General features: G+C 43.2%; 1 protein-coding gene across 3 annotated transcripts in view; it reads right to left on the bottom strand.

The window, feature by feature from the left end:
- The window catches only part of CCDC91 (coiled-coil domain containing 91), a 510,937-nt gene that overhangs the window by 157,653 nt on the left and 326,561 nt on the right, over positions 1-26,723 (bottom strand). For 2 of the 3 annotated variants that reach the window (XM_038742360.1, XM_038742367.1), the window contains 2 exons: positions 3,565-3,657; positions 3,413-3,481 (listed from right to left, as the gene is read on the bottom strand). The exons of the other annotated variant lie outside the window; for it this stretch is intronic. In XM_038742360.1, the coding sequence (XP_038598288.1) occupies positions 3,413-3,481; positions 3,565-3,657 (162 nt within the window). The remainder of the gene's footprint in view (positions 1-3,412; positions 3,482-3,564; positions 3,658-26,723) is intronic. 3 annotated transcript variants of the gene reach the window in all.

The raw sequence follows: 26,723 nt of genomic DNA, 5'->3' as shown, positions 1-26,723 counted from the left end.
GTTTTATTAAACTCTCCCAAGCACTTAGGACAGTGCTGTACACTTAGTATGTCCTCGATAAATACAGTTAGATTGATCTGCAAACCGTGGGCACTGTGGGAAATGTAGGAGGAGAGATCAAGAATAATCTCAGAATATTTGGCTCCAGAGTCTCTTCCTGATGATGAAAGCAGCACCAGGGTATGGAAAAAGGGAGCCTGCTTCACAAACGAGCTACAGTATATTACAGGAGGCCAGGTATTCTTTAATCATATTGTCCTCCACTTTAGGAATTCTTCCTCCCCCTCTTTATCTGTTACACTCAATTATGGGCCACTCCTAGGACTTGCAGGAAACACCTCCACAAGACCACTTTTCCAGCACATTTCCCATCTCCTCCTAAAGGCCTTTCCCAAATTAAGCCCTCTTTTCCTGAGCTCCCTTTCCCTTCTGTGCTGTCTATGCACTTGGATCTGTGACCTAAGGACATTTGTTTCATTCATTAATTCAATCAATCACATTTATTGAGCACTTACAGCATGCAGAGCATTGTATTTGGGAGAGTACAATACACCAATAAAGAATCACATTCCCTGCCCACAATGGGCTTACAGTCCAGAGTGATATTTGTCCCACCCTCGACCCTACAGCCCTTCTGGGTGCATCTTTAGATTATATATTATACATTATTTATATTACTGTCTGTCTCCCTCTCTTAGACTGAAAACTCACCAAGGGCTCTGCACATAATCAGCCCTCAATCAATACCACCGTTCGATTGATTGACTGATGGAAGGGCCAACATGGAATAGTTTTGGCAGACGTGACACTCATTCACTTTTGAAAAACTGAAGAGCTCCATGATTGTATAAAATCTCTTAGAGCAAAATTGTCCTCATTTGTTGCTCTTTGGGCCAGGAAGGTGAAAAGAATGTAATAATGCCAAGAAGGGCAGGCTACGGACAATTAGTCAGCAGAGATTCCTTTGGGGCTTGTTCATTCATTCATTCAATTGCATTCATTGAGCGCTTACTGTGTGCAGAGCACTGTACTAAGCGCTTGGGAAGTACAAGTCGGCAACATATAGAGACGGTCCCTACCCAACAACGGGCTCACAGTCTAGAAGGGGGAGACAGACAAAAAAACAAAACATGTAGACAGGTGTCAAAATTGTCATAACAAATAGAATTATAGCTATATGCACATCATTAATAAAAAAATAGAATACTAAATATGTACAAGTAAAATAGAATAATAAATCTGTACAAATATATACAAGTGCTGTGGGGAAGGGAAGGAGGTACGGCAGGAGGGATGGGGAGGAGGAGAGGAAAAAGGGGGCCCAGTATGGGGTTGTTGACCAGCACAGATTAATTAATCTATCATCCCTTTAAACTGAAAGCTTGTTGTGGGCAGGGAATCTATCTACGGACTCTGTTGTGGTGTACTCTTCCAAGCATTTATTTGAAAACATTAAAATTAGACTTTCGTAGTTTCTATAAAAGACCATCCTGAGCATGCAAATAAACAAATATATACATGCACACACTTATATGCAGAGAGATAGATGTATATATAATTTATATAATGGCATTTGTTAAGCACTTACTATGTGCTAAACACTGTTCCAAGCACTGGATAGATATACTATATATACATATATACATCTATGTATCTCTTTGTATATAATATAAACACATTTATCTCTAAGTATATGTATATACTTAGATATCTATATATATCTGTCTGTAGATATATATAGATATATTATGGTATTTGTTAAGCTTTTACTATGTGCCAAGCACTGCTCTAAGCACTGGATATATATGTGAGCCCACTGTTGGGTAGGGACCGAGTCTATATGTTGCCAACTTGTACTTCCCAAGAGCTTAGTACAATGCTCTGCACAAGAGCTCAATAAATACGATTGAATGAATGAATTATATACAAATAATTAGAAATGCACATCATATCTAGTGATATAACATTTCTTGAGGCATAACCGAGGTCACTATACTTCAGGTAAGAGGTGGATGTGCTGGATACCATCAAACAATAATGTTTATTAAGCTTGATACAGTACAATACACCAAAATTAGCAGACATGTTTCCTGACCATAACGAGCTTACAGACTAGAGGGGAAGACAGGCAAAGTTACGAAAAAATAAGTAATTCATATTATCAAATTTAAAGTGCTGTGGGGTTGGCGGTCGGGCGAATATCAAATATCCAAAGGTCACAGATTAAAGTGCACAGATGTCGCAAAAGGGAAAGCAAAGTGAAGAAAGAGAGGCCTTAATCGGGGAAGGCCTCTTGGAGGAGACGCCAATTTAATAAGGCTTTGAAGGTGGAGAGAATGGTGGTTTGGTGTATATGGCAGGGGAGGGAGTTTCACGCTAGGTGGAGTGTAGAAGCAGCGTGGCTTAGTGGAAAGAGCATGGGTTTGGGAGTCAGAGGTTGTGAGTTCTAATCAATCAATCATATTTATTGAGCATTTACTGTGTGCAGAGCACTGTACTAAGTGCTTGGGAAGTACAAGTTGGCAACATATAGAGACAGTCCCTACCCAACAGTGGGCTCACAGTCTAAATGGGGGAGACAGAGAACAAAACCAAACATACTAACAAAATAAAATAAATAGAATAGATATGTACAAGTAAAATAAATAAGTAAATAGAGTAATAAATATGTACAGACATATATACATATATACAGGTGCTGTGGGGAAGGGAAGGAGGTAAGATGGGGGGATGGAGAGGGGGATCAATCAATCAATCAATCAATCATATTTATTGAGCACTTACTATGTGCAGAGCACTGTACTAAGCGCCTGGGAAGTACAAATTGGCAACACATAGAGACAGTCCCTACCCAACAGCGGGCTCACAGTCTAAAAGGGGATGAGGGGGAGAGCTAATCCCAGCTCTACCACTTATCAGCTGTGTGACTTTGGACAAGTCACTTCACTTCTCTGTGCCTCAGTTACCTCATCTGGAAAGTGGAGATTAAGACTGTGAGCCCCACGTGGGACAACCTGATTACCTTGCATCTCCCTCAGCGCTTAGAACAATGCTTGGTATATAGTAAGCGCTTAACAAATACTATTATTATTATTATAAGGGAAAGTAGTCAGCGGTGAGATAGATGAAATCGGGGCACAGCAAGCAAACCGGCACTAGAGGAGCACAATGTGTAGCCTAGGCTGGAATAGCAGATTAGTGAGGTGAGGTAGGGTGGGGTGAGCTGATTTACTGCTTTAAAAATGATGTTACAAAGTTTCTTTTTGATGTGGAGGTGGACAGACAGCCATTGAAGGTTCTTGAGGAGACATTTAACAAGAGACCTTTGAAGACACAAGAGGAAAGCGAAAGAAAAGTGATTGCACTTCATGACAGATTCAATAACCACCAAAACAGACTGATTGAAAAATACCTTTACAGCACTTGATAATGCCTCTTTACTTCTTTCCCTTTCTTCTTCCAAATATTTTTCCAGTATTGCCTGCAAATAATCAGTGAATTATAACTATTATTTAGGGAAATGGGCCTCATTGCCTTCCAACACTGAGTGTTTTAAAGCATTACCTTCTGTTCTTGAGATTGCTGAACCAAAGCTTCTTGTATTTTGTCTTTTAATAGTTCCTTCTCTGAATCCAAAATTTCCAGAAACCTCTGATGCTATAAGGAAAGACGAATGAGTTATGATTATAGGTCAGAGGCAAGTAATCTACGAATAATGAGAGGAGTTGGGCAAGTCCAATGGCCTAGATTCACTTAACTCCAGGGATTGAGAGCTCGACTAGACAAAATTATTGAATGTGCATGGTAAGAAGGCAGAGTTTTTTATGACAAGAAGAAACTACAGTGCTTCCCTTCCCAAAGCAACCAAACACAATTTCTCCACTCCTCCTCCCTGGACCCACCAAATACCAATACCCACTTTTCTTTTTTTTCTGGTATTTGTTAAGCGCTTACTATGTGCCAGGCACTGTACTGAGTACTGAAGTAGATACAAGTTAATCAGCTTGGACACAGTCCCTGTCTCACATAGGTTCCACAGTCTTAATACCCATTTCACAGATGAGGGAACTGAGGCACAGGGAAATAAAGTGAACTGCCTCAGGTCACACAGCAGAAAATTGGCAGAAAAGAGATTAGAACCCAGGTCCTTCTGACTCCCAGGCTCTTGATCTACTGCAATTTGAGAAGTTGTTCCAGGTTCAACTCCCGAAGGGAGAGATGCAGAAATGAAAGGAAATGAATGGAATTGCCTAGAGGGAGTTTTGTTTTTATGTTGCCAATTTGTACTTCCCAAGCGCTTAGTACAGTGCTCTGCACATAGTAAGCACTCAATAAATACAATTGATTGATTGACTGATTGATTTTATGGTATTTGTTAAGCGCTGGCACCATGTGCCAGGCATTGTACTAAGCACTGAGGTAGGTACAGGCTAATTCATTCATTCATTCATTCATTCATTCAATCGTATTTATTGAGCACTTACTGTGTGCAAAGCACTGTACTAAGCGCTTGGGAAGTACAAGTCGGCAACATATAGAGACGGTCCCTACCCAACAACGGGCTCACAGTCTAGAAGGGGGAGACAGACAACAAAACAAAACATGTGGTCAGGTTTCAAGTTATCAGAACAAATAGAATTAAAGCTAAATGCACAATCAGCTAGATGTTAATCAGGTCCATGTCCCACATGGGGCTCACAGTCTTAATCCCATTTTACAGATGAGGGAACTAAGGCCCAGAGAAGTAAAGTGACTTGCTCAAGGTCACACAGCGGACAAGTGGCAGAGGCGGGATTAGGACCAAGGTCTTTCTGACTCCCAAGCCTATCCACTAGGCAAGGCTGCTGTTTTAGGATCAGGGGCGTGAAAAAGAAAGAATAATAAGTATGTCAAACGTCTGTGGATTTACAGCTCACAGCAAAAAGCAGCATTTAAATGGACTCAAGAAAACTGCCAACTTGACAGAGAACTATCATTCCCACCCTTCATTTTTCTACTACAGCAGAGATATCGGAACTTCAGAGTGTCTTCTCACTAGGGTTTCTGCAAAATGGCCAAGGAACACAGTGTTAAAGTGCATAGGCATTAATAATAATAATAATAATGGTATTTGTTAAGCACTTACGATGTGCCAAGCACTATTCTAAGTGCTGGGGTACATACAAGGTAATGATGTTGTCCCATGTGGGGCTCACAGTCTTGATCCCTATTTTACAGATGAGTTTACAGAGGCACAGAGAAGTTAAGAGACTTGTCCAAAGTAACTCAGCTGATATGTGGTGGAGCTGGGATTAGAACCCATGACCTCTGGCTCTGAAGCTTGGACTCCTTCCAATCAGCCAGGTTGTTTATTTAATAGTATTTGTTAAGCCCGTATTCAGGCACTGTACAAGCGCTGGAATGCTCTGCACACAGTAAGTGCTCAATAAATACGGCTGAATGAATGAATGAATGAATGAATGAACAGATACAAGTTAATCAGGTTGACACAATCCCTGACCCACAAAGGGCTCACAATTTTAATCACCATTTTACAGATGATGTAACTGAGGCACAGAGGACTTAAGTGACCTGCCCAAGGTCACACAGCAGGCAAGTGGCAGAGCCTGATGAAAACCCTACTCTTCTAAACCCCAGGCCCCTGGTGCTCTTTCCACTAAGCCACACTTTTTCCCCAGTAGGCTACAGAATCCAAGTTCAATCAGAGCTGCACATTTCCATTATAAAAGCAAGACACCCTGTGCTGTTACTTCTATGAATTACTGCTCAACAATCGATCAATGATATTTATTGTGCACCTACTGTATGCATGGCATTCAGTTGTATGTATTGAGCACTTACTGTGTGCAGAGCACTGTACTAAGTGCTCTGGAGAGAACAGTGTAACAATAAATGGACACATTCCCTGCCCACAATGAGCTTTCAATATAAAGGGGGAGAGGGGCATTAATATAAATAAATTACAGTACTGTATTAAGCGCATGGGAGAGTGCAATATAAGAGTGTAACAGACACATTCCCTGCCCACAAACACATGAGCAGAAAAGGGTTTCTTCAGGGCCATCAGCTTTCATATCCCCTTTTAGGCAGCAAGGCTTTTATTTTGTCATAGAAAGCTAAACAAGGAAATAGATAGTCCTTTTCTTGAGTACTTTCCATTTTTCCACAAGCCTTCAGATCTGCACATTTCCCTCAGATCTGCACATTTTTGGCAGGCAAGATGCAACGAAACAAAAAAAATATAAAAAAAGAACCTCCACTCAAATCCTTCTGTAAAGATTTAATTATTTGTGATAACTCTTAAATTTTACAGAGATCAGAAAAAACGTGGCCTTCTACAACTTTTTCTTATTAGAGTCTGCAACGCTTTTCAGGGACACAAGGAAAAAGAATGGGTGGCCAAATAGCTTTTGTCTAGTTCTATAATCTATCAATCACCACTGTTTCAAATTATAATCCCTTTTCCTTTGTTTTGCAAGGAAGAAAAAAGCATGTGAGAGATCTGGTTCTGCCTTCAAAACAAATCTGAACTGTGATCTGAATCTCAAAAAAAGATTATGGTAATTTATTGGTGACATCTGCATTTGTTAAAGACCATTGTCTAGCAGATTATCAAACCTTTCCAAATAATGTAGGAGGTAGGACAGAGGCTTTAGATCACTCAAAAAGCACAAGTACATCTAGATTCACATGGGATTTCCAGGGCTCAAAACCTGAGAGCATGAACGAATGAGTAAAGAAAACAAAATAAATGATGGGGTTGAGAAATCCAAAATACATTTTCCATATGGGGTACAAATGTTCAATCTGGACTTTGATAGGGCTAAATGTAAGTGAATGAAGAATGTGCATTAAAGACCTAGAATAGGAATCTGAAATAAAGTTTAATATAATAATTCTCCCCCCTTCTAGACTGTAAGTCTGGTGTGGGCAGGGGTTGTCTCTATTACAGAATTGTACTTTCCAAGCACTTAGTACAGTGCTCTGTACGAAGGAAGTGCTCGATAAATATGATTGAATTAATGAACAAATGAATAATTATGAAAACTTCCTCCACTGGATAGGCATTAAACTGCTAAACTGCAAATGGCAAGAGGAAAGAAACCAATTAGCAGTAGTAATAATACTTAATAAATGTTTCCTTTGGGCAGAGCATTTTACCGTATTAAATATATTAAATGTATTAAATGGTCAAGTGATATATCTGAAGGGAATTACCATATCTTTGCCATATTGAGACTATATCCTTGCTGTCTATGCACTTGGATCTGTGACATAAGGACATTTGTTTCATTCATTAATTTAATCAATCATATTTATTGAGCACTTACAGCGTGCAGAGCACTGTACTAAGCATTTGGGAGAGTACAGTACACCAATAAAGAATCACATTCCCTGTCCACAATGGGCTTAGAGTCCAGAGTGATATTTGTCCCACCCTCGACCCCACAGCCCTTATGGATGCATCTTTAGATTATATATTATACATTATTTATTTATATTACTGTCTGTCTCCCCCTCTTAGACTGAGAGCTCTTAGACTGAAAGTTGGGTCAAGGATTCCATGAATTCACACAAAATGTTGAGCATACAGAGCATTTAAATAATAATAATAATAATAATAAATAATTGTGGCATTTGTTAAGTGCTTACTATGTGCCAAGCACTGTTCTAAGCGCTGGGGAAGAGACAAAGGTAATCAGTTTGTCCCACCTGGGGCTCACAGTCTCAAACCCCATTTTTAGAGATGAGGTAACTGAGGCCCATTCATTCAATCGTATTTATTGAGCGCTTACTGTGTGCAGAGCACTGTTCTAAGCGCTTGGGAAGTACAACCTTGGAAGTTCCCCAAGGTTCAGTGCTTGGTCCCCTTCTGTTCTCAATATACACTCACTCATTTGGTGACCTCATTCGCTCCCATGGCTTCAACTATCATCTCTACGCTGATGACACCCAGATCTACATCTCTGCCCCTGCTCTCTCCCCCTCCCTCCAGGCTCGCATCTCCTCCTGCCTTCAGGACATCTCCATCTGGATGTCCGCCCGCCACCTAAAGCTCAACATGTCGAAGACTGAGCTCCTTGTCTTCCCTCCCAAACCTTGTCCTCTCCCTGACTTTCCCATCTCTGTTGACGGCACTACCATCCTTCCCGTCTCACAAGCCCGCAACCTTGGTGTCATCCTCGACTCCGCTCTCTCATTCACCCCTCACATCCAAGCCGTCACCAAAACCTGCCGGTCTCAGCTCCGCAACATTGCCAAGATCCGCCCTTTCCTCTCCATCCAAACCGCTACCCTGCTCATTCAAGCTCTCATCCTATCCCGTCTGGACTACTGCACTAGCCTTCTCTCTGATCTCCCATCCTCGTGTCTCTCTCCACTTCAATCCATACTTCATGCTGCTGCCCGGATTATCTTTGTCCAGAAACGCTCTGGACATATTACTCCCCTCCTCAAAAACCTCCAATGGCTACCGATCAATCTGCGCATCAAGCAGAAACTCCTCACCCTGGGCTTCAAGGCTGTCCATCACCTCGCCCCCCTCCTACCTCACCTCCCTTCTCTCCTTCTCCAGCCCAGCCCGCACCCTCCGCTCCTCCGCCGCTGATCTCCTCACCGTACCTCGCTCTCGCCTGTCCCGCCATCGACCCCCGGCCCACGTCATCCCCCGGGCCTGGAATGCCCTCCCTCTGCCCATCCGCCAAGCTAGCTCTCTTCCTCCCTTCAAGGCCCTGCTGAGAGCTCACCTCCTCCAGGAGGCCTTCCCAGACTGAGCCCCATCTTTCCTCTCCCCCTCGTCCCCCTCTCCATCCCCCCGTCTTACCTCCTTCCCTTCCCCACAGCACCTGTATATATGTATATATGGTTGTACATATTTATTACTCTATTTATTTATTTATTTATTTATTTTACTTGTACATTTCTATCCTACTTATTTTATTTTGTTGGTATGTTTGGTTCTGTTCTCTGTCTCACCCTTTTAGACTGTGAGCCCACTGTTGGGTAGGGACTGTCTCTATGTGATGCCAATTTGTACTTCCCAAGCGCTTAGTACAGTGCTCTGCACATAGTAAGCGCTCAATAAATACGATTGATTGATTGATTGATACAAGTTGGCCCAGAGTCGTTAAGTGGCTTGTCCAAGGTCATACAGCAGACAAGAGAAGCAGCTTAGCTCAGTGGCAAGAGAACAGGCTTTGGAGTCAGAGGTCATGGGTTCGAATCCCAACTCCGCTACATGTCTGCTGTGTGACCTTGGGCAAGTCACTTAACTTCTCAGAGCCTGAGTTCCCTCATCTGTAAAATGGGGATGAAGACTGTGAGCCCCACATGGGACAACTTGATCACCTTGTATCCCCCCAGCGCTTAGAACAGTGCTTTGCACATAGTAAGCACTTAACAAATACCATCATCATTATTATTATTATTATTAAGTGGCAGAGCTAGGATTAGAACTCATGTCCTCTGACTCCCAAGCCCCGGCTCTTTCCACTACGCCATGCTGCTTCCCCTAATTGATCAGTCCAGCACAGTGTAAAGAACAAGAACCGGCTGCCAGGGCAGCTTCAAAAGAATTCTGCCGAAGATGGGCTATATCTCAATCAATCAATCAATCGTATTTATTGAGCGCTTACTGTGTGCAGAACACTGTACTAAGCGCTTGGGAAGTACAAGTTGGCAACATATAGAGACGGTCCCTACCCAACAGTGGGCTCACAGTCTAGAAGGGGGAGACAGAGAACAAAACCAAACATATTAACAAAATAAAATAAATAGAATAGATATCCATAAATCTTAAAAGCAGTGTGCCCTAACGGAAAGAGCAGGGACCTGGGACTAAGAAGACCAGGGTCCTAATCCCGGCTCTATCACTTATCTGCTCTGTGTGAGCCTGGGCAAGTCACTTCACTTCTCTGTGCCTCAGGGTTCCCTCATCCGCAAAAAGGGGGTTCAATACCTATTCTCCCTCCTTCTTAGATTGTGAGCACCATGTGGGACCTGATGATTTTGTAACTACCCCTAACATAGTACAGTGCGTGGCACATGGTAAGTGCTTGGCACACAGTAAGCACTTAACAGAACCCATTATCATTATTATTATTTACACTATGATAGGAGAGATAGGACCATGGAACAACAACGGCAACAATAAAACCTTAAGAAATGTCACAGAGAAAAATTATACACATACAACCAGGGCATAAATGAAAATAGGTTTCTTTTCAGCAATGCTGACATAAATGGGGGACTGCCTTCTTTGAATCGAAGTAATGATGCTAATAAACAATACGCAACAGATAAAAAATAAGAAAACAGCACTTCCATCCTCGTCTATCACAGTATACAATTGAAACCTTTCAAATAAACGAACCTCGGCTCGGGTCCGTGTGAGTGTGGATGACTGCTATTTTTGGGCGTGTAGCTTGTCTTGATATAGCAGCCACAAAATCTCAACTTATAACTGCGGTGAGCCCGCAACAAGTTGCTTTTCTAGTGATTGTTTGCACTCCCACGGACAACAAAGAAGAAACTCGCAAAGGAACTAGGGTGCTTTAATTCGGGGCTGGGGCACGGAGGGAGATGTGGCCTTCTCTCCCTGCTTTACCCAATAACGGGTCCAGACCGATAGACTACTGCCACGTAGAGCCACTGTCATGACGTCTAAGGCAGATAAAAGGCAGTTGCTTTGAATCATGGAGAAGCAGAGAAAGCAGAGAGGGAAGCAGCGCGGAAGAAGCCTGTGGCATCAACGCTCTGCTTCGCCAGGAACTTCTCCCAACCTCCTGCGTGGGATGGGCAGAATGGTCTCCCTTGACTACCAGACTGGTAGTGGACCTTGGTGGAGTGGAGTGAGTGAGAGCGTGTATGTGTCACTTCTTTGCACGTTGGTTAAAAAAAAAAATAAGTAAAACTTTCCACAGAAACTTTGGTGGTTGGTGGTTTGGTTTGACTCTACGGTCCAGTAAAGCCCTGGTTGGTAACAGCTGGACGCTGATGATAATAACATCGTCTTACTAGAAAATAATAGTCAGTTCTTCCACAACAGCTGCTTTCAATCAATCATATTATTGAGCACCAACTGTGTCGAGAGCACTGCACTAAGTGCTTGGGGGAGTACAGTATAATAAAGTGGGTAGACATGTTCCCTGCCTACAGTGAGCTTAGAGTCTAGAGGGGGAGATAGATGCTAATACAAATAAATATCTTCACTAAGCATCTTGGTTAGTACACGAGGGCAGAATCAGGAAATGTTCTCCTAGTCATTCAGTCAGTCAATTGTATTGATCGAGCGCTTTCTGTGTGCAGAGCACTTTACTAAGCATTTGGGAGAGGACAATATAGCCATAAACCGACACATTCTCTGCCCTCCTAGCAGAGCACTTCTACCTGGTTAGACCACTATATGTCTGATCCTCTAGATGTATGTTCATTATGGACAGGAAATGTGTCTGCTAATTAATTTGTATTGTAATAATATTAATGATGGCATTTGTTAAGTGCTTACTATGTGCAAAGCACTGCTCTAAGCACTGGGGGGGGATACAAGGTGATCAGGTTGTCCCACGTGGGGCTCAAAGTCTTAATCCCCATTTTACAGAAGAGGTAACTGAGTCTCAGAGAAGTTAAGTGACTTGCTCAATGTCACACAGCAGACACGTGTCGGACCCGGGATTCGAACCCATGACCTCTGACTCCAAAGCCCGTGCTCTTTCCACTGAGCCATGCTGCTTCTCTTGTACTCTTCCAAGCGCTCAGGATGATGTTCCGCGCAAAGTAAGCACTCAATTGATACCACTGACTGATCGATTGATTGTCAGGTGAAATGGCTGTGCGCCTGCAGATTCCACCAGGCACAAGACCCTACAACATGAAGACGAGAGAAGTCAAGGATAAAGCCACAGTTACGGGCTTGTGAGACAGGGAGAAGATAGGTGTTGTTTATAGGGATGGGAAAGACACGAGGAGGATGGGTTTTGGTGGGAAGATGAGGAGTTCGGTTCGGAACATACTAGTAAAGTTTTACACCTAAATCTCACCCACTTAGCAGTAATGTTCCTCTTCACCAAAGCTCCAATCTCATATATAAGACTCGGAAATTTGAAAACCAATTGCAAGAAAGCAAGGAATGCATCAACAGCCCATTGCAGAAAATCTGCTAACCTACTCAGGGTGTCTCATTTGGATCATCTTCCTTGAACTTCCTTCCGGCTCAATTCCTACAGACAGCAGCAATGTGCAGAACTTACCTCCAAGCTGTGGTCTTCCCTAATTTATTTATAAGAATAATTATGGTACTTGTTAAGCACTTACCAAGCACTGTTCTATGCACTGGGATAGATACAAGTTAATCAGGTTGGACACAGTCCCTGTCCCACATGGTGCTCACACTCTTCATCTCCATTAACCAAATGAAGTAACCGAGGCCCAGAGAAGTTAAGTCACTTGACCAGGGTCACACAGCAAACATCTGGTGGAACCAGGATTAGAACCCAGGTCCTTCCGGCTCCCAGGACCATACTCTATCCACTGAGTCACACTGCTTCACCAGGTTTTTTACCTCCTCTGTGCACTTCTGATCCACCTACACAGATATACCTACAACCTCCCAAAATAATTTTGTACTGATTTCCCATAGCCTACTATTTAAGCCCCCTCTCAGGGTCGCCCCTGAAGACTTTTCAGTCCTCTAACAGTCTCGGCTATGGCAGGGAGAGTCAAGCAGAGGCCTGTCTATTCCTAGCTTGGCCAGTGGCTATCCAGTGGTAGGCAACATGCTCCAAGTCAAAACTCACCCATGCTGAGCAGCAGCAGCACAGGAGAGAGTCATTCATTCATTCATTCATTCATTCAATTGCATTTATTGAGCGCTTACTGTGTGCAGAGCACTGTACTAAGTGCTTGGGAAGTACAATTTGGCAACATACAGAGACGGTCCCTACCCAACAGCGGGTCAAGGGTGGAGACTAGAGTTTGCTGCACGGAAGACGGCGATGGTAAATCACTTCCAGATTTTGACCAAGAAAACTCTCTGGATCCACTACCAGAACGACTGCAGATGGAGAGCGGCGCGTTCTGAGAGAGATGTTTCTGTGGTTGGAAATGACTCAATGGCACAAGATAAGACTATTTAAGCACTAACATATCCTTTTTTCCTTGTTCCTCCTCTTGGTGAATAATTTAAGTTCTTGTCCCACCTGCTAGATTGTAAGGTTTTTGGGGATAGGGGTCATGTTGACTATATTGCACTCTCCCAAGTGCTTAGAACAGTGAACTGTATATAATCGGTGTTCAATGTATCAATCTTTGTTCTGCTGATTTTGACACCTGTCTACATGTTTTGTTTTGGTTGTCTCCCTTTCTAGACTGTGAGCCCATTGTTATGTAGGGACCATCTCTATATGTTGCCGACTTGTACTTCCCAAGTGCTTAGTACAGTGCTCTGCACACAGTAAGCACTCAATAAATACGACTGACTGAATGAATGAATCTATGGTATTTTTTGAGTGCTCACAATGGGCAGAGCATTGTACTTGGCAGTTGGGAGAGTACAATTCAACAGAATTAGTGGACACATTCCCTGCCCATAATGGATATATACTATAGATTGACTGACAGATTGACTGAGCTTCTGCAAATAGCTTCCAGAAGGAGGAGGAGCATGTATTGGAAATCCAAAAGGCGTTTGTGTGGAAACCTACAAAAAGGGAACAAATCACCGGATTATTAGACAAGTTTAACAGAGAGAAATAGCGTGGCCATGGCCTTGGCATTTAGAGGAGCTGGGTATAAATCTCAGCCCCACCACCTGCCTGCTGTGTAACTTTGGGCAAGTCACTTACTTCTCTGTGCCTCAGTTACCTCATCTGCAAAATGAGGATTAAGACCATGAGATCCATATGGAACATGGACTGTGACCAATCTTATTATTACCTTGCATCTACCCCAGTTTATATGCAGTGCCAGGCACATAGTAAGCCCTTAACGAATACCACTAAGAAAACAAAGCAAACCAACGAAAAAAGAGAATGCGGAGGAAAGATTTCCAATAATAATCCAAGTGAAGAAGAAAGGAGATAGAGCTCGGTGTGAAAACTACAAGAATGCTTACTTGTCATAATAGTAATGATAACAATAACAGTATTTGTGAAGTGCTTACTATGTGCCAGGCACTATACTGAGCGCCGGGGTAGATAGAAGGCATTCAGATTAGACACAGTCCATGTCGCACAAGGGGCTCCCAGTCTTCACGGAAGGAAGAACAGACATTTTTGTCACTATTTGACAGATAAGCAGAGTGACAGAGAAGTGACTTGCCCAAGATAACACTGCAGACAAGCTCTTCTTTTGTTCCCCTAGTGAACAGGGATTCAACTCTATTATACTGCAGTCTTCCAAGTGCTTAATACAGTGCTCTGCACACAGTAAGCACTAAAAAAATACTGCCACCACAGATGGACTGATTCTGATCACCTTACAATGGCAGGAATCACTTCTGAAATCCCACCTAAAGATGACAATCCGATGGCCTTGGGGGCCTGTGGCTGTTGGCTAAAATAGGGAGCTTATAATTTCCTTTCAGTGTTGTTGCAGAACTCTTGGGTTGATGTCATCCCATTCCGGTGATTGGTTTATGATGCTGGCATTTGTTAGGCACCTACTATGTGCCAAGCACTGTTCTAAGTGCTGGGGTAGATAAGAGATAATCAGGTTGTCCCACGTGGGGTTCACAGTCTCAATCCCCATTTCACAGATAAGGTAACTGAGGCACAGAGAAGTGACTTGCCCAAAGTCACACAGCAGATAAATGGCGGAGTCGGGATTAGAACCCACAACCTCTGACACTGACTCCCAAGCCCAGGATCTTGCCACTAGACCACACTGCTTTGATATTTAGTGACTCTAATTAGATTTGTTTTCTCCAATCTCTTCCCAAAGAAAAAGATGTGGGTTCAAGAAGCGCTCTAACGTCTTCCTCAATAAAGACTGAACAAGATCATTTAATAATAATAATGATGGCATTTATTAAGCACTTATTATGTGCAAAGCACTGTTCTAAGCGCTGGGGAGGCTACAAGGTGATCAGGTTGTCCCACGGGGGGGCTCACAGTCTTAATCCCCATTTGACAGATGAGGTAACTGAGGCCCAGAGAAGTGAAGTGACTTGCCCAAAGTCACACAGCCGACAATTGGTGGAGCCGGGATTTGAACCCATGACCACTGACTCCAAAGCCCGGACTCTTTCCACTGAGCCACGCTGCTTCTCTTTTATAGGGCAACGAGGGCTAGTGGATCGAGCATCGGCCTGAGAGTCAGAAGAACCTGGATTCTAATGCCAGCTCCGTCATTTGTCTGCTGTGTGACTTTGGGCCAGTCCTTAACCTCTCTCTGGGCCTTAGTTCCCTCATGTAAGGAAAGGGGATTAAGAGTGTGAGCTTCACGTGGGACATGGACTGTGTCCAACTTGATTAGATTGTATCTACCCCCTTCCTTCCTCTCCCCCTCGTCCCCCTCTCCATCCCCCCATCTTACCTCCTTCCCTTCCCCACAGCACCTGCATATATGTATATATGTTTGTACATATTTATTACTCTATTTATTTATTTATTTATTTTACCTGCACATATCTATTTATTTTATTTTGTTAGTATGTTTGGTTTTGTTCTCTGTCTCCCCCTTTTAGACTGTGAGCCTACTGTTGGGTAGGGACTGTCTCTATATGTTGCCAACTTGTACTTCCCAAGCACTTAGTCCAGTGCTCTGCACACAGTAAGCGCTCAATAAATATGATTGATTGATTGATTGATCTACCCCGGCACTTAGAGCTTGGAACATAGCAACCATTTAACAAATATGGTAAAATTTTCAAAAAAAATGCCTGTTACCTCATCTGCACAATGGGGATTAAGTCCGTGAGCCCCAAGTGGGACATGGACTGTGTCCAACGTGATTAGATTTTATCTACCCCAGCACTAAGAACAGTGTTTGGCCCCTAGCAACTACTCTCTTACTATAACCCAACCTGCATACTTCGTTCCTCTGGTGCTAACCTTCTCACTGTACCTTGATCTCGGCTCTCTCGCCGCCGACCTCTCGCCCACATCCTACCTCTGGATGGAATGACCTCTCCCCTCACATCACATCTCCCCACTTCAAAGCCTTACTGAAGACGCATCTCCAAGAAACCTTCCCTGATTAAGCCCTTCTCTCCTCTCCTCCCATTCCCTTCTGCATCACCCTGACCTCCTCCTTTCATTCATCTTCATTCATTCATTCATTCATTCATTCATTCAATCGTATTTATTGAGCGCTTACTGTGTGCAGAGCACTGTACTAAGCGCTTGGGAAGTACAAGTTGGCAACATATAGAGACAGTCCCTATGCAACAGTGGGCTCACAGTCTAGAAGGGGGAGACAGAGAACAAAACAAAACATATTAGCAAAATAAAAGAAATAGAATAAATATGTACAAATAAAATAAATAGATAGAGTAATAAATACATACAAACATATATACATATATACAGGTGCTGTGGGGAGGGGAAGGAGGTAAGGCGGGGGGAAGGAGGTAAGGCGGGGGGCCCTTCCAGCCCCACAGCACATATGTATAGATATAGATGTAGATATAGATATGTAGATATATAGATATATAGATATAGATCTGTTATTTATTTACTTATGTATATTAATGTCTGTCTCCCCCTCTAGACTGCGAGCTTGCTATGGGTAGGAACTGTGTCTGTTGTGGCATTCATATTCTCCCAAGCGCCTAGTACAGTGCTTTGCACATGGTAAGTGCTCAATAAATACGGTTGAATGAATAAATAGCAATCACCTTCTGATTACCAGGCCTGTGATCTATCCACTAGGCCAGAAAAAACAATACAAAATATTTTTAAAAAAGAAATGATAAAGAGGCCCTCTCAGTGGCCTCCTTTTCGGTCTTCAGTGGACCTTCTCTCCGATGATTATCCAAGTGGCCCCAGTGATCTCTCAGTTGGCTTCTTGCTTTCGATATATTGGAAGGATTTTTTGTTATTACATTTGGCATCCCTCGTAAAGTGCTCTTCAATTTCATTCTTGGCCCAACCTAATTTCCTGTTTGCGTCTGACCTGCCACTCTTTGTGAACTTTCCTGTTCTTCTCATTTCTGTTCTTCTCTCATCAAAACACTCCTTTGGACTTCATTTCAAAGGTCCAAAACTTTCCTAGTTCTCCTCCTATCACATTCTTTCCCAGGCTCTTTTTCTGGATCATTCTTCACTCATTCGAACGGTGGCAATCACGGAGTTCCTGCCGACATGAATCGTGGTGTTCGATGAGTGCTTACTATATAATAATAATAATAATGGCATTTATTAAGCGCTTACTATGTGCAAAGCACTGTTCTAAGAGCTGGGGCAGATACAAGGTAATCAAGTTGTCCCACGTGGGGCTCACAGACTTAATCCCCATTTTCCAGATGAGGAAACTGAGGCCCAGAGAAGTGAAGTGACTTGCCCAAAGTCACACAGCTGGCAAGTGGCGGAGCCGGGATTCGAACCCATGACCTCTGACTCCAAAGCCCGGGCTCTTTCCACTGAACCACACTACTTCCCCGAGCCACACTACTATATGCCAAGTGTTATACTATACTGGGTCGGACACGGTCCATGTCCCACATGGGGCTCACAGCCTAAGTAGGTGGGAGAACGGGTATTGAATCCACGTTATCCGGATGAGGAAGCCAACGTTTGGAAAAGTTAAGTGACTTATCTAATGTCATTTAGACACCAGGTCCTAGAGCCCTGTTCTAAGCAAATGGGATCATATGATGGAAATAAAACACATCCCTTGCCCCCAAGGAGGGTCTTGTCTTGTCTTATGCCATCGAGTCGTCTCCGACACCAAGGACGCATCTCTTCCAGAACGCCTCACTCTCCATCTGCAATCGTTCTGGTTGTGGATCCGGAGAGTTTTCCGTGTAAAAATCCAGAAGTGGTTGAGCATTGCCTCCTTCCGTGCAGTCAACTCGAGTCTCCGCCCTCAAATCTCTCCCATGCCGCTGCTGCCCAGCACGGGGGAGTTTTGACTTGTAGCAGATTGCCTTCCACTGGCTAGCCACTGCCCAAGCTCGGGATGGAATGGACTGTGACTTTTTAGACTGTGAGCCCACTGCTGGGTAGGGACTGTCTCTATATGTTGCCAATTTGTACTTCCCAAGCACTTAGTACAGTGCTCTGCACATAGTAAGCGCTCAATAAATACGATTGATGATGATGATGATGACAGGCCTCTGCTTGACTCTTCCTTATAGTCAAGACTGGTAGAGGACTGGAAACTCTCCAAGTGCGACCCTGGGAGGAATCAAGGAGGGTACAATCTAGTAAATGGGCCTGAACATGTATATCTGGCTCTAATTTCACTCTCTGAAGGGATATAATTGCTTTCACACCTCCCATGGACATTGCCTAAATCAATACCCCAGTACTGCATTTTTACCTGCTTTCCAGCTTTGTGCTTCCACCAAGACATAAGCGCTTAGTTCAGTGGTCAGCACACAGAAAGAGCTCAATGAATACCATTGAAGACATCTCAACTTATTTGTCCCAACAACGCCGATATATAATACAGCAAAAACCATACTTTTCTGTACTCTTAGAGAAGCAGTGTGACTCAGTGACAAGAGCGCAGGCTTGGGAGTCAGGAGCCATGAGTTCTAATCCCAGCTCCGCCACATGTCTGCTGTGTGACCTTGGGCAAGTCACTTAACTTCTCTGACCCTCAGTTCCCACATCTGTAAAATGGGGATGAAAACTGTGAGCCCCACGTGGGACAACCTGATCACCTTGTGTCTCCTCAGCGTTTAGAACAGTGCTTGGCACATAGTAAGTGCTTAATAAATGCCATTATTATTATTATTATTCTGCATCCTTCAAACTGTTGTCTAGCTTCTCAGTTACTGTCATTAGCATTACCACCCCATACATTTGAAACCATGGTGTGATCTTTGACTTCTTTCTTATTTTCCCTGAATTTCAATCTGTTTCCAAGACACACCAAAGCTCCCCCAGGAATATTCCATAACTCCATCCTCTCTCTCTCCTATCACATCCTCTCAAAATACAGAATCACTACCCTCAAGGGCTTCTCCCTTGTTTAGACTACCTTAAAGGTAATAGCACGCAGTAACTCCCAAAATGCTAAACCACTTGACTTCCATCCTCAAAAACCTTCAGTGATTTCCCCTCGCCTAATATCACCAGAATGTGTTGAAGATCTTCTGGGTGCAGAACAGTGTATTATGATCTTCAGAGCATACGGTAAGAGGAAAATTAATTTTTCCTACCCTTGAGAAGCTCTCAATGATATAGAGAAGAAAGGCAAACCACATCACTAAAAACCAGACAGACCTATTGAGAATCATCGTAATAATCATCAGCACTTGAACACCAGAAGAGTGAAGAGTACTAGAGTAAGCACTTAGGAAAAAACAAGAACTCAATCAATAAATCAGTTGTATTTATTGAGCGCTTACTATGTGCAGAACATTTATTCATTCATTCAATCATATTAATTGAGCGCTTACTGTGTGCAGAGCACTGTACTAAGCGCTTGGGAAGTACAAGTTAGCAACATATAGAGACGGTCCCTACCCAACAACAGGCTCACAGTCTAGAAACACTGTTCTAATTTCTTGGAAGCAGACAATACTACAGAATTAGCAGACATGTTCCCTGTCCATAACGAGCTTACAGTCTAGAAAGGGAGATGGGAATTTATATCAATAAATAATTGATAATATACAGTCTAAATATATGTACATCAGTGCTCTGGGCTTGGAGAGGGATGAATATCAAGTGTCTCTTGCTCTCAAAATCTATTGGGAGGATTGGGTAATGGTTATAATAATTAATAATATAATAAAGTTATTAGTATTATTATTATTATGGTATTTAAGAACTTACTGTGCACAAGGTAAGGTATATATCTTTATTCATCTCCCTTCCCAGCCCCACATCACTTATGTACAGATCTGTAGTTTATTTTTTTATATTAATGTCTGTCTCCCCACCTAGACTGTAAGCACTTCGTGGGTGGGGAATGTGTCTGTTTATTGTTTTATTGTACTCTCCCAAGTGCTCAGTAAACTGTTCTGCACACGGTAAGCGCTCAATAAATACAACTGACTGCCTAGATAGAAGATAATCAGGTCTGACACAGTCCCCGCCTCACATGGAGCTCACAGTCTAAAGGGGAGATGAAAAATCCCAGTGATTTAGCCAAGATCACATAGCAGGCAAGTGGCAGAGCAAGATTAGAACCCAGGTCTTCTGACTCTCACGCCCTTGGTCTTTCCACTAAGCTATGTTGCTTCTTCATAGTGTACACAGGCTGACTCCCTTCAAAGCCCTACTGAGAGCTCACCTCCTCCAGGAGGCCTTCCCAATTTGAGCCCCCTTTTTCCTCTCCCCCTCCCCATCACCCCCGCCTTACCTCCTTCCCCTCCCCACAGCACCTGCATATATGTTTGTATAGATTTATTGCTCTATTTATTTTACTTGTACATATTTACTATCTATTTTATTTGGTTACTATGTTTTGTTGACTGTCTCCCCCTTCTAGACTGTGACCCCGTTGTTGGGTAGGGACCGTCTCTATATGTTGCCAACGTGTACTTCCCAAGTGCTCTGCACACAGTAAGTGCTCAAATAAATACGATTGAATGAATCAATGAATGAATGAATGACACAAAAGTGCTTCAGAGAGCAGGAGGAGAGGGAAAAGAGGATATGTAGATGCTTGACTCATTAAGTAATAGAGTATGTAAGACAATATGTAGAGAAGTGGCCCAAGTGGTTACGACTAAGCAAATTTCAGAGGCCACAGATGTGCTGAGGTGGTTACTCAGAAGGGAGATGACAAAATTAATCCATCCTTTGAGGATGGGAAAAACTCTGGGCTGGTGGATTTTGAAGAGAGGGAGTTCCAGACAGAATGCAGAAAGCAGGTGCCAGGAGGGACAAGAATGAGATAAATAATAATAATAATAATAATGGCATTTATTAAGAGCTTACTATGTGCAAAGCACTGTTCTAAGCACTGGGGAGGTTACAAGGTGATCAGATTGTCCCGGGGGGGCTCACAGTCTTAATCCCCATTTTACGGATGAGGTAACTGAAGCACAGAGAAGTGAAGTGACTTGCCCAATGTCACACAGCTGACAATTGGTGGAGCCGGGATTTGAACCAATGACCTCTGACTCCAAAGCCCGTGCTCTTTCCACTGAGCCATGCTGCTTCTCTAAATAATAATAATAATAATAATAATAATAATGGCATTTGTTAAATGCTTACTATGTGCAAAGCACTGTTCTAAGCACTGTGGGGGATACAAGGTTATCAGGTTGTCCCACTTGGGGTTCACAGTCTTAATCCCCATTTTGCAGATGAGGGAACTGAGGCTCAGAGAAGTTAAGTGACTTGCCCAAGGTCACACAGCAGACATGTGGCAGAGCCAGGATTAGAACCCATGACTTCTGACTCCCAAGCCCGGGCTCTTTCCAGTGAGTAGATTAATTTGAGGGGAACAAACAGTGTGAGCTGGAGTGTATGGGAGGAGATTTGGATAAATAGGATGGAGCTGATGAAATGTCTTAAAGGGAATGATCAGCGGTTTCTGCTTGATGCAGAGTGAAACAGAAAGCAGTGAAGGGGCTCGAGACGTCTCTACATGTTGCCAACTTGTACTTCCCAAGCGCTTAGTACAGTGCTCTGCACACAGTAAGCGCTCAATAAATACGATCGAATGAATGAATGAATGAGACATATGAAGAACATCTGTCAAGCAGCGTGGCTCAGTGGAAAGAGCCCAGGCCTGGGAGACAGAGGTCATGGGTTCTAATCCTGCCTCCACCACTTGTCAGCTGGGTGACTTTGGGCAAGTCACTTCACTTCTCTGTGCCTCAGTTACCTCATCTGTGAAGTGGGGATTAAGACTGTGAGCCCCACGTGGGACAACCTTGATTACCTTGTATCCCCCCCAGTGCTTAGAACAGTGCCTCGCACATAGTAAGTGCTTAGCAAATGCCACCATTTATTGATATTTTATAAAAATATCCCTGGCAGCGGAATGATTAATAATAACAATTATAATAGTGGCATTTTAAAGTGCTTACTCTGTGCCAGGCACTGTAATAATAATGATGGTATTTGTTAAGCGCTTCCTATGGTGCCAAGCACTGTATTAAGCGCTGGGGTAGATACAAGATAACTGGGTTGGACATAGTCCCTATCCCACGTGGGGTTCACAGTTTGAATCCCCATTTTACAGATGTGGTAACTGAGGCCTTTAGAAGTGAAGTGACTTGCCCACGGTCACAAAGCAGACAACTGATGGAGCTGGGCTTAGAAACCATAATAAAATGTGAAAATAAAGACGGAGAAAGGGAGAAACGAGAGGCAGAAACACCACTGAAGAGGCAGATGCAGTAGTTTAGCCTAGTAAACTACTGTCCCGCCGTCGACCCCCGGCCCACGTCGAGAAGCAGCGTGGCTCAGTGGAAAGAGCCCGGGCTTGGGAGTCAGAGGTCATGAGTTCAAATCCCGACTCCGCCACTTGTCAGCTGTGCGACTTTGGGCAAGTCACTTCACTTCTCTAGGCCTCAGTTCCCTCATCTGTAAAATGGGGATTAAGACTGTGAGCCCCACGTGGGACAACCCGATCACCTTGCATCCCCCCAGCGCTTAGAACAGTGCTTTGCACATAGTAAGTGCTTAACAAATACCATCATCATCGTCATCATCCCCCGGGCCTGGAATGCCCTCCTTCTGCCCATCCGCCAAGCTAGCTCTCTTCCTCCCTTCAGAGCCCTACTGAGAGCTCACCTCCTCCAGGAGGCCTTCCCACACTGAGCCCCCTCCTTCCTTTCCCCCTCCCCATCCCCCCCACCTTACCTCCTTCCCCTTCCCACAGCACCTGTATATATGTATACATGTTTGTACGGATTTATTACTCTATTTTATTTGTACATATTTATTCCATTTATTTTATTTTGTTAATATGTTTTGTTTTGTTCTCTGTCTCCCCCTTCTAGACTGTGAGCCCACTGTTGGGTAGGGACCGTCTCTATGTGTTGCCAACTTGCACTTCCCAAGCGCTTCGTACAGTGCTCTGCACACAATAAGCGCTCAATAAATATGATTCAATGAATGAATGAATAGTAGTTTAGAGAAGCAGTGTGGCTCAGTGGAAAGAGCCCGGGCTTGGGAGTCAGAGGCTGTGGGTTCTAATCCCGGCTCCGCCACTTGTCAGCCGTGTGACCTTGGGCAAATCACTTGACTTCTCTGTGCCTCAGTTCCCTCGTCTGTACAGTGGGGATTAAGGCTGTGAGCCCCCACGTGGGACAACCTGATCACCTTGTATCCTCCCCAGAGCCTAGTACACTGCTTGGTACATAGTAAGCACTGAACAAATACCAACATTATTACTTTTATTATTAGTGGAAAGGGCACGGATCTGGGGGTCAGAGGACCTGGGTTCTAATCCCAGCTCTGCCAATTGCTTGCTTTGTGACCTTGGGCAAGTCATTTCACTTCTCTGTGCCTTAGTTTCCTCAACTTTAAAATGGGGACTAAATCCAACACCCTCCTCCTTAAACTGTGAACACACTATGGGACAGGGATATTTACCATTCTATTTACATTTATATTTATTTATATATTATATATATTTATTTATTTACCATTCTATTTATTTTGTTAATGATATGCATTTAGCTTTAATTCTATTTGTTCGGACGACTTGACACCTGTCCACGTTTTGTTTTGCTTCCCCCTTCTATTCATTCAATTGTATTTATTAAGTGCTTACTGTGCGCAGAGCACTGTACTAAGTGCTTAATAATAATGATGACATTTATTAGGTGCTTACTATGTGCAAAGCATGTTCTAGGTGCTGGGGAGGTTACAAGGTGATCAGGTTGTCCCATGTGGGGTTCACAATCTTCATCCCAATTTAACAGATGACTGAGGCTCAGAGAAGTGAAGTGACTTGCCCAAAGTCACCCAGCTGACAATTGGCGGAGCTGGGATTTGAACTCATGACCTCTGATTCCAAAGCCCGGGCTCCTTCTGCTGAGCCACACTGCGTCTCTTAGACTGTGAGCCCGTTATTGGGTAGGGACTGTCTCTATATGTTGCCGACCTGTACTTCCCAATCAATCAATCAATCAATTGTATTTATTGAGCACCTACTGTGTGCTGAGCACTGTACTAAGCGCTTGGGAAGTACAAGTTGGCAACATATAGAGACGGTCCCTACCCAACAGTGGGCTCACAGTCTAAAAGGGGGAGACAGAGAACAAAACCAAACACACTAACAAAATAAAATAAATAGAATAGATATGTACAAGTAAAATAAATAAATAAATAAATAGAGTAATAAATATGTACAAACACATATACATATATACAGGTGCTGTGCTCTGTACCCAGTAAGCCCTCAATAAATACGATTGAATGAATGAATGAATGGACAGTGTCCAACCTGATTGACTTGTATCTACCCCAGCGCTTACAAAAGTGTTTGATACATAGTACGCATGTAACAAATCTCCTCAAAACAAACAAACAAAAAAAGCCAGGACACAAAAATTTTCTGGACCCAAGTGCCGGCCTTTTGTACAGACTGGAAAAAGAGGATCCTGGACATTTTGAATGCAAAAAACAATGTACACGCTAAGAATGGTCATTGGGAAACAACTTAGCCATCCTGCATGCTCATTGTGGGCAGGGAGTTGTCTATCAACTCTGTTATTTTGTACTCTCCCAAGTGCTTAGTATAGTGCTCTGCACACAGTAAGCACTCAATAAATACCATTGGTTGACTGATCAGTTTCAAAGTTCTCCACCCACTGGCTCCTTAATCTCTAATAGCTCACTCTCCCTGCCCTTACCTTCGGAGGGGGGTCACATAACTTCCAGTTGTGATCAGTTTCTTCACTTAACACCACATAATTTTTTCCTGGCTCTGGCTCCGATTTGTCTCTTTTTTTTTTAATCACATTTATTAAGCGTTTACTATGTGCAAAGCACTGTCCTAAGTGCAGATAATAATAATGATGGTATTTGTTAAGTGCTTACTATGTGCAAAGCACTGTTCTAAGCCCTGGGGAGGTTACAAGGTGATCAGGGTGTCCCACGGGGGGCTTTGCAGTATTAATCCCCATTTTACAGATGAGGTAACTGAGGCCCAGAGAAGTTAAGTGACTTGCCCACGGTCACACAGCTGACAATTGGAGGAGCAGGGATTTCAACCAATGACCTCTGACTCCAATGCCCGTGCTCTTTCCACTGAGCCATGCTGCTCTTTGGGTAGGAACTGTCGGTATATGTTGCCAACTTGTACTTCCCAAGCGCTTAGTACAGTGCTCTGCACACAGTAAGCACTCAATAAATACGATTGATTGATTGATTGATCTATGCAATTAATAATTGCGGTAGTTGTTAAGTGCTTATTGTGTGCCAGGCACTGTATTAAACGGTAGGATAAATACAAGCAAATTAGGTTGGACACATTCCCTGTCCCACGTGGGGCTCACAGTGTCAATCCCCATTTAACAGATGGGGTCACTGAGGCCCAGAGAAGTGAAGTGACTTGCCTAAGGTCACACAACAGGCATGTGGTGGAGCTGGGAATTGAACCCATGACCTTCTGACTCCCAAGCCTATATACTCTCTCCACTATGTCATGCTGCTTCTCCAGTGAGATCTGTACCCCCATGCTCTTCACCATCATCATCATCAATCGTATTTATTGAGTGCTTACTATGTGCAGAGCACTGTACTAAGCGCTTGGGAAGTACAAATTGGCAACATATAGAGACAGTCCCTACCCAACAGTGGGCTCACAGTCTAAAAGGGGAAGACAGAGAACAAAACCAAACATACTAACAAAATAAAATAAATAGAATAGATATGTACAAGTAAAATAAATGAATAAATAAATAGAGTAATAACCATGTACAAACATATATACATATATACAGGTGAAGTGGGGAAGGGAAGGAGGTAAGAAGGGGGGGCTCTTGATATTCCCTCTGCCCTCAACCCCACAGGATTTATATACTGGATTTGCTGAACTAGAACCAAAGGGACAAATTTGCAACCTGTTCTGGAAGGGTACTTCTGTTTGAAAAGAAACAGCAACTCCAATCCCCCCCAAATTGTGTATTTCTCACTCTGCCCGCTTCATCTGTATCTTTATATTTTAGGGAGAAATATTCAGTTTCCATTAAGCCACATAACTGATAGCCTGCTTGATCAGTGTCAGCTGTGCGACTTTGGGCAAGTCGCTTAACTCCTTTGTGCCTCAGTTCCCTCACCTGTAAGATGGGGATGAAGACTGTGAGCCCCCCGTGGGACATCCTGATCACCTTGTAACCTCCCCAGCGCTTAGAACAGTGCTTTGCACATAGTAAGCACTTAATAAATGCTATCATTATTATTTTAGACTGTGAGCCCACTTTTTAGACTGTGAGCCCACTGTTGGGTAGGGACTGTCTCTATATGTTGCCAATTTGTACTTCCCAAGCGCTTAGTACAGTGCTCTGCACATAGTAAGCGCTCAATAAATACGATTGATGATGATGATGATTATTATTATTATTACACTTCCTTATTCTCTCCCATTTATGAATATTATCTCCCATGAATTATCGATAATTCATTTGAATGCCCATCTCC

Source organism: Tachyglossus aculeatus, chromosome 2 (genome assembly GCF_015852505.1).
Source record: "Tachyglossus aculeatus isolate mTacAcu1 chromosome 2, mTacAcu1.pri, whole genome shotgun sequence".
Taxonomy (NCBI): domain Eukaryota; kingdom Metazoa; phylum Chordata; class Mammalia; order Monotremata; family Tachyglossidae; genus Tachyglossus; species Tachyglossus aculeatus.
This window is presented reverse-complemented; position numbering and strand designations above follow the sequence as displayed.